The sequence below is a fragment of the Dromiciops gliroides genome, chromosome 4, assembly GCF_019393635.1.
Source record: "Dromiciops gliroides isolate mDroGli1 chromosome 4, mDroGli1.pri, whole genome shotgun sequence".
Taxonomy (NCBI): Eukaryota; Metazoa; Chordata; class Mammalia; order Microbiotheria; family Microbiotheriidae; genus Dromiciops; species Dromiciops gliroides.
The window spans coordinates 61,914,569-61,922,988 of NC_057864.1; the positions used below are offsets into that span (position 1 = coordinate 61,914,569).

Below are 8,420 nucleotides of genomic sequence, written 5' to 3' on the forward strand. Positions count from 1 at the left end.
GACCTGGAAAATAGATCCAGAAGAGATAATTTAAAAATTGGACTACCTGAAAGCCATGATCAAAGAAAGAACCCAGACATCATCTTTCAAGAAATTATCAGAGAAAACTGCCCTGGTATTCTAGAACCAAAGGGTAAAATAGAAATTGAAAGAATACAGGGCTCAACTTCCTGAAAGAGATCCCAAAGTGAAAACCCCCAGGAATATGATAACCAAATTCCAGAGCTCCCAGGTCAAGGAGAAAATATAGCAAGTTGCCAGAAAAAAAACAATTCAAACATCATGGAGCCACAGTCAGTATAACACAAGATTTAGCAGCTTCTATATTAAAGGATCAGAGGGCTCAGAACATGATATTCCAGAGGGTAAAGAAACTGGAATTACAACCAAGAATCACTATCCAGGAAAACTGAGTATAATCCTTCAGGGAGAAAATGGGCATTTCATGAAAGAGAGGACTTTCAGGCATTCTTGATGAAAAGACCAAAGCTAAATAAAAAAATTGATTTTCAAATACAAGACAAGCATAAAAAGGTAAACAAGAAAAGGAAATCATAACAGTTTAATAAGGTTAAACTGTTTGTATTACTCCATGGGAAGATGATATTTGTAACTCTAAAGGACTTTCTCATTATTAGGGCAGTTGGAAGAAATATAGAGAGAGGGCACAGGTGTGAGTTGAATATGAAGGAATGATATCTAAAAAAATTAAATTAAGGAATGAGAGAGGAATACACTGGGAGAAAGGGAAAGAGAGACATGGAATGGGGTAAATTATTTTACATAAAAGTGGCAAGAAAAAGCTTTTACAGTGGAGGGGAAGATTCAGGAAGTAAGGGGGAGTGAACCTTACTCTCATTAGAATTGGCTCAAAGAGCGTATAAAATATGCCCTCAATTGGGTATAGAAATCTTACCCTGCAGGAAGAAAGTAGGAGAGGAAAGGGATTGGGGGGGGGTTGATAAAAGGGAGGGCAGATTGGGGGAGGGCATAGTCAGAAGCATAACACTTTTGAGGAAGGACAGGGTGGTAAAAGGACAGAGAGAATAGAATAAATGGTATGTGGATTGAGTAGGATGGAGGGAAATACAGTTATCAATAGTAACTGAAAAAATTTTTGAAACAAGTTTCTCTGATGAAGGCCTCATGTCTCAAATATATAGAGAACTGAGTCAAATTTATAAAAATAAGAGCCATTCTCCAATTGATAAATGATCAAAAGATATGAACAGTTTTCAGATGAAGTAATCAAAACAATCCATAGCCATATAAAAAAAATGTTCTAACTCACTATTGTTTGGATACTATCACAAGATAAGTTACCTTCCAGTCTGTTAGTAGCTATTTTTTAAAATCTGGTAATAAATACAAAGAAAGCACAGCTATAAAGTAAAATCAAATGGTTTTATTCAACATTATAGCCCTCCAAATTCAGAAAATAAATGGTGAGTAATTAACTTCCCTCTCTTTGGATCTTTTTGTTTTGTTTTGTTTTTTTGTTGTTTTTTTGAGTGAGGCAATTGGGGTTAAGTGATTTACTCAGGGTTACACAGCTAGTAAGTGTTAAGTGTCTGAGGCCAGATTTGAACTCAGGTACTCCTGACTCCAGGGCCAGTGCTCTATCCACTGCACCACCTAGCTGCCCCTTCTTTGGATCTTTTTAAAAATTTTATTTATTTTATTTATTTAAATTCTGTTTGTTTGTTTTTGTTTTTATTTTTTCCCCTCTCTTTGGATCTTAATCCAAAAAGTAGGAATTAACAATAATCAGTTTTAGTCTCTGAAGCTATATACAGCAGGATTCAGAGGTATAAAGTTTATCCGCTCATTGGTTTATGACAGGGCTTCTTAAAGTTTTTCCACAGTTTAAGAAGCTTTGGTCTAAGGAACTTTCTTTCTACATATTCTGAAACATTTCTCACTCTCCTAGCTTTCCAACAGCAGAGCAAATGTAATTAAGTGAAAGTACTAGAGAGCCAATTTATGACATATTACACATACCGACCTCTATAAACTGTCACCTTTAAAAAATGCATGTTTCTTGACACATCTTAACATGTTCAGAACATATTCAATGATCTCATATGACTTCCACGAAACTGTCAAAGAAGCAGCTAACATTCATATCTGAAAGAGGAAACTGACTTATCTTTTTCAGGTTTTTTCACTATACTGTGGTACATCTCATTACTCATTACCACCTTTTTACAGCTTCCACATGTTGACTGTAAACTTTAAAAACATTTCATTCAGTCTTCTCTGAAAAACTATCTATGTGATCCTAACTTGCAAGTCACTTAATTTCTTACTACTCCACCTAACTCTCTAAGATAATAAGCTACAGAAAAATTGCATTGGTAGAGGTAGTTTCTTCATTTGGGAGTTCCCAACTTCAATGAAATCACAAATCCATTCCTATCCTACTATACCCTTGCAGGCATTTTAAAAAAACTTAAGGGAGTCTGAATCAAGGCCCTGCAACATGCATAAATTTCATTCTAGGAGAAACATTCATTCCAAGAATAAAGACAATATTGCTTTGTCAGGGATCTTTCATTCAATTTCACTGTTTGCTGGATTTTTAGAACCTTGAATGATTTCCATCTAACCCAAAATTTACTTATCCCATTTCCTGATTAATATATATATTTATAATTTGGAATTGTATTCTTTGAATTTTACAAAGGATAGTTATATCGCATTCCTTATAAAAAGAGTTAAATATTAATGAATGACCAAAAAAGAATAAATTTAGTTGGATGTTATGTGCGTGTATGTATTTATGTATATCTTGCAATGAAGAACATGTTTACTTAACATTTTTTCCAGTGTCATTTATGGACAGAAATTTAAAAGAGTGATGCAGAGAATAGCTAGAAAACAAATAAATGGGCAACTCTGAAACCTAACTAATCAAATTAGGATGACAAAGAATTGTATGTACAAAGAGAATTCTCCTAGAAACCATCTCACCAAAGTCTCCACTTTTCCCTCTACCCTCCAACACACTTTCCTTACTATAAAATGTGCAATAGCTTGGTAAACCATCTCTTCTTTATGTGCCTGTATTCAACAATGGCAGAAAACACATTAAGAAGGAATGGAAGTGACATCGTTACCCTCCACTTATTTCCTTTTCTCCAAACAGCTAAGCAGAGGAATACAGAGAAACAGTGTTGTATATACCATTAAGATCCTTCTTTGAGGTTGGCATCAGCAATTTTAAAATGTTTTTAGAATGCCAAAATTCAGCTACAAGGTTTTAAATGAACAAAACATCATTTATCACAAGGTCATTTAAATGTGAGTCTTTTTCATAAGGATCACCCAGCAATCATTCAGTTTTGTAGCTCTGGATCAATGGTGCACAATCTAAAAATGATAAGAGTACACAGTCTGTTACTAACCTAGAAACCAGGTCAATCCTTGCTTGTACAGGGTGGGTCAAAAGCCACTAAGTCAGGAAGGGGTTTCAATATTTAATAACTCCTTTATTTTTTGTTTTTAAAATTTTTTAATTTACAATACCATATCATCATATACAATATACATAGGAAATATATCTATATATAGGAAATAAGGAAAAATAATTTTCAAAAGTTATCAAAACATCAGACCCCTTAGTGACTTTTGGCCCACTGTGGTTTTGAAATAAATAGCAACTTCTTTAGAATATGACTTTTGACAGCTAGCCATGACTAAGAATTAAAGGATATGGCATTGCCATAAATAGAGACCCAAATACACTGAAAGTTTTTTCAATATGTAAGGATGAGCAATGAGTAAATAAAGCAAATCAAAGTCAGAAGAGATAAAATGCTATGATCAAAAAACATCTGAAATTATAAATCACCCTATGAGCAAATTGCTGGTCTGCTTCATAGTTCTAGGAATTTCAACCTACCTTTCTAGCTTCATCTCCTAAGCCTTCCCCACTACTCACTCTTCCTATCCAAGTCAAATCGGAACATCAACTATTCAAATCCCAATATGCCACATGCATGTCCACTTTTGTCTTTGATCATGAATGATGTTACTTCCACTTACAATCCCTTCTGCATTAAGACAATAAGAGTCTATCTCGATATAGCTATCAAAATCCCTCCCAGAGAATAGCAGAGGAGAGAGGAGATAATGCCTGGAAAGAATTGAGGCTTAAGACCTATGACCCTTACCAGTAGTTAGAACATAGTCAAGTTACCAAGCATTTGTGAAGTGTTTACTATGTGTCCGTCACATGGCACCGGAGATACAGAAAAAGAGACAAGAATAGTCCCTGGCCTCTAGGAGCTCACAATCTAATGGAGGAGACAACTGCAAACAACTACTTTGAATCAAAAAGCTCCAATTTCAAATGTAGTCTCAGATACTTATTAGCTCTGTGACCCTGGGCAAGTTCCTTAACCTGTTTGCCTCAGTTTCCTCATCTGAAAAATAGCACCTATTTCCCTGGGTTGTTTGTGAGGAAAACATAAGAAAATATTTGTAAAACTATTATTATCTATTTTCCTAGCCTTAACTTTTCTCCTGACCCCATCTTGCATTTCCAATTGCCTATTGGACATTCTGAATTAGATTTTCCATAAACGCCTCAAACTCAACATATGTGAAACTAAACACATTATGTTTTCCCTTCATACTCTATCATCTTCCTAACTTCCCTGCTACTGTCAAGGATTTCACTATCCTATCCTTCCCGTCGCCTAGGGCTGCCATCTAGGTGTCATCCTCTATTCCTTACTCTCTTTTACCACCACTATCCCTGTATGGATATACATAATAATCCTGTTGATTAGACCTTTACAATACTTTTTGTATATGATCCCTTTTCTCCTCTACCACTGCCAGGACCCTGGTGCAGGTCATCCCCTCAAGCCTGGACTTTTGCAGTCAGGCTTTCATGTTAGTCTTCTTGACTCAATTCGCTCCCCACTCTTGTTCCTCATCTGTTCAGTTATCAAGTTAATCTTCCTGAAGTAAAGTTCTGACCATGTCACCTTACTAATAAAAAAATCTTCAGTGGTTCCCTACTTCCAAGCCAAAATATAAAATCCTTTGTTTACTTTTGTTTTTTGTTTTGTTTTGTGGGGCAATGAAGGTTAAGTGACTTGCCCAGGGTCACACAGCCAGTGTCAAGCGTCTGAGGCTGGATTTGAACTCAGGTCCTCCTGAATCCAAGGCCAGTGCTTTATCCACTGAGCCACCTAGCTGCCCCTCTTTGTTTACTTTTAAAATTCCTTAATAACCTGGTTCCTTCCTACCTTTCTGGTCTTTTAATATCTTATTGCCCTCCATGTACTCTGAGATCCAGTGACATTGGCTTTCTTGCTGTTCCACAAACAAGATACTCCATCTCCGAAGTCTGTGCATTTTCACTGGCTGTTCCCCCCTGCCTGGAATGCTCTTCCTCCTTGTCTCCACCTCCTTCCCCAGCTTCAAATTTCAGTTAAAACCTCACCTTCTGTAACAAGCTTTTCCTTATGCCCCTCAGTGTTATGTTGTATATATCTTGTTTGTACATAATTGCATGCTATCTCTCCCATTAGACTGGGCTCGTTTGAGACCAGGAAATGTTCACAAATATTTGTATATCTAGGAAGTGCTGTGGATTAGTCCTGTGACTAGAGTCAGGAAGACTTTGGCTCAAATTATGACTCAAACACTTATTAGCTTGTGTGACCTTGGCCAAGTCACCTTAACCTCCGTTTAGCCCAACTTCCTCAACTGTAAAATGGGAATAATAATAGCACCTTTTCTCTCAAGGTAGTTATGGGGATAAAATGAGATGATATCTGTGAAGGCTTTTGTAAACCCTAAAGTACCATATAGCTGCTAGCTATTATTATAACCCCTTCCCTACAAGCGGAGTTTGGAGCTGGGTGCTGACATATAATTGTTTTGAATTAGTAGGGTTCCTTATAAGCAGATAAAGATCCAACTATATACTAATTGGAAACATAGAAATCAAAGAGAAAAGAAAAGCATGCCATTCTCAGAAATGTGCCTCAATTCCACAAAGATAAAACTTATTTATTTTTGTCTTTTTCTTTTTTTTTTAGTGAGGCAATTGGGGTTAAGTGACTTGCCCAAGGTCACACAGCTAGTAAGTGTTAAGTGTCTGAGGCCGGATTTGAACTCAGGTCCTCCTGACTCCAGAGCCGGTGCTCTATCCACTGCACCACCTAGCTGCCCCCTATTTTTGTCTTTTTCAAAGAAAATCTTTTAAGCCCTAAAGGACAACATAGAGCAAAATAACATACAAGATTCCCAAATGCATAACAATTTAAGATAATATCATCTTAAGTTTCTATTACACTGAAAGCTATTCAAAGTGTTTTCATTTGGTCCTCATATTCCCCTGTTAGGAAGGGCAGATAACACTCATTTTATTTTACATATAAGGATACTGAGATACAGTGAGGTTAAATGACTTACCTAACATCATACAGCTAGTTAACAAAAGACCCTAGGGGTCCTAAATCCAAATTTCTTTCCCTCTAACCATGCTACCTCTTGGTCTCTTGAAAAGACCCATTTTGACCACAGATGACTGGTTAGCTCTCAAGTATCAAAGAAAGAATAGTTATCAAATGATCCCAATAGTTGTGAGTTTTTTTAAACAGAACAGATTTTTTTAAAATGTCAATGGAAGGGCCCTCAATGACTATCTAATCCAAACTACACTTAAGTTACTCTACAATATCCTTGACAGAATCCTTTTGAAGACCCCCCCCCCCCAGGGATGAAAGACCCACTACTCTCTTCTCAGATAACTCATTCCCCTTTTGAATGTCTCTAATTAAGTAGTCTTAGATACCTAGAACCAACATTTGCCCCCTGAAATCTCCACCAAACCTAGTTTTTCCATCTGTAACCTAGCCAAGAGACTAAATTCCTCATCTAACTTTATGATGCTCTAATTTGTCTTCTATACATTAAAGAATGCACCGATTCAGACATTAGGGAACATTTAAAAATCTGTGGAGTCGGGACAGCTAGGTGGCACAGTGGATAGAGCACCAGCCCTGGAGTCAGGAGTACCTGAGTTCAAATCTGGCCTCAGACACTTAACACTCACTAGCTGTGTGACCCTGGGCAAGTCACTTAACCCCAATTGCCTCACTAAAAAAAAAAAAAAAAATCTGTGGGGTGTAAGTCTGGCGGGGAGGGGAGTTAGACTGTGACATAAAATCAAGTAAAGATGGCATAAGCAGGTGGAGGTCGAAATGGGCAAAGGCAGCAACATTCTGGGACCAGGACAACCAATTCACATTAGATGGACCAGACATGATATATTAACCCCTCTCCTTCCCCACCCCCACTATCCTAGAACTCCAAGTTGAGGGCGGTGCAGAGGAAAGGATTCCTTGTCAGCTTTCCTCATTCTATAAGCAAACATTTCAGTTTAAGCAGCCATTGGGAACATGGTTAACCCTTCCAGGAGTAGGGTGCAAAGAAAGTGGCCTGCTGGGCGGGGCGGCTGGGCTGAGCAGTGCAGGGGTGGACAAGGCAGGGTGGATTGACCAGGGTACAGACAAGGGTAGCCTGGGCAGGGGGTGACCAGGGCAGGGGTGGACAGGGCAGGGCAGCAGACGGGGGTGGCCAGGGCAGGGCAGGGCTGGGCGAGGGTGGGCTGAACAAGAGGCTGAGGCCGGGGCAGCATGAGCAGGGCAGGGGTGGCCCGGGAAGGACGGGGCGCGCGCAGGCCTGGGTCTCCCCCGACCCTTTCCCTCCCCTCGCCCCCCGCCCGCCTGTCAGGCCCGGCCTGTCAGGAGCATCCCGCCGGGGGCGGGGCCTCGTCACCTCTTGAGGTATCGGGCATCTTCGCCCTGCATGGCGGCGGCGGCGGCGGGGCCCGGGGCGGATCTCCGCGGGAGACCGGCACGGTATTTCCGGGGGCAACCACGGGGGCGAACGCTCCCCACACACCCCGAAGGTGATGACAGTCCGGAGGCGGGCAGGGCCAGGTAGGGAGGGGCGGCGGCGGCGGCTGCGACGCTGCGGTTACCACGGTGAGGGCGCCGGCTCCTCCCCCAGCTCCGGGGCCCCAAACACCAGGAGGACCTGGGCGCGCCGGGAGTCGCCAAGACTGACTCCTTCCTCACGGCGCATGCGCTCCGCCTTTCACATCAGCCCGCGCAGGCTCAGTGCCCAGCGTTAGTTCCCGAGACTTATCTGACGCTCCTGGTAAGAGGCTGAGTCAGTTTTGGTGCACCCTGGGACAGATTGGAGTGGGGCTGCAGGCTCCCTGGGGGCATTGCCATCTAGAGGATAGAAAAGGAACTGGTGGCATCAATATTCAAATGGGGCAAAGATTGGAATTAACACTTCCCATTTGGCATTGGGGAAAGCTGGCCGATATTTCTAGATTGCACTTTGTGGGGTCACCAGGGGTGTAGAGGGACAGCTACCTGGCGCAG

The 8,420-nt window shown here is 40.6% G+C and overlaps 1 protein-coding gene across 2 annotated transcripts in view; it reads right to left on the minus strand.

The window, feature by feature from the left end:
* The window catches only part of KIFAP3 (kinesin associated protein 3), a 192,741-nt gene extending 184,628 nt beyond the window's left edge, over positions 1–8,113 (minus strand). Inside the window, exon 1 of one of the 2 annotated variants that reach the window (XM_044005022.1) lies at positions 7,804–8,113. In XM_044005022.1, coding sequence (XP_043860957.1) covers positions 7,804–7,835 — 32 coding nt within the window. In that variant the 5' untranslated portion in view covers positions 7,836–8,113. The remainder of the gene's footprint in view (positions 1–7,803) is intronic. The other variant, XM_044005023.1, reaches the window with a different exon arrangement.
* Between the last annotated feature and the right edge of the window lie 307 nt (positions 8,114–8,420).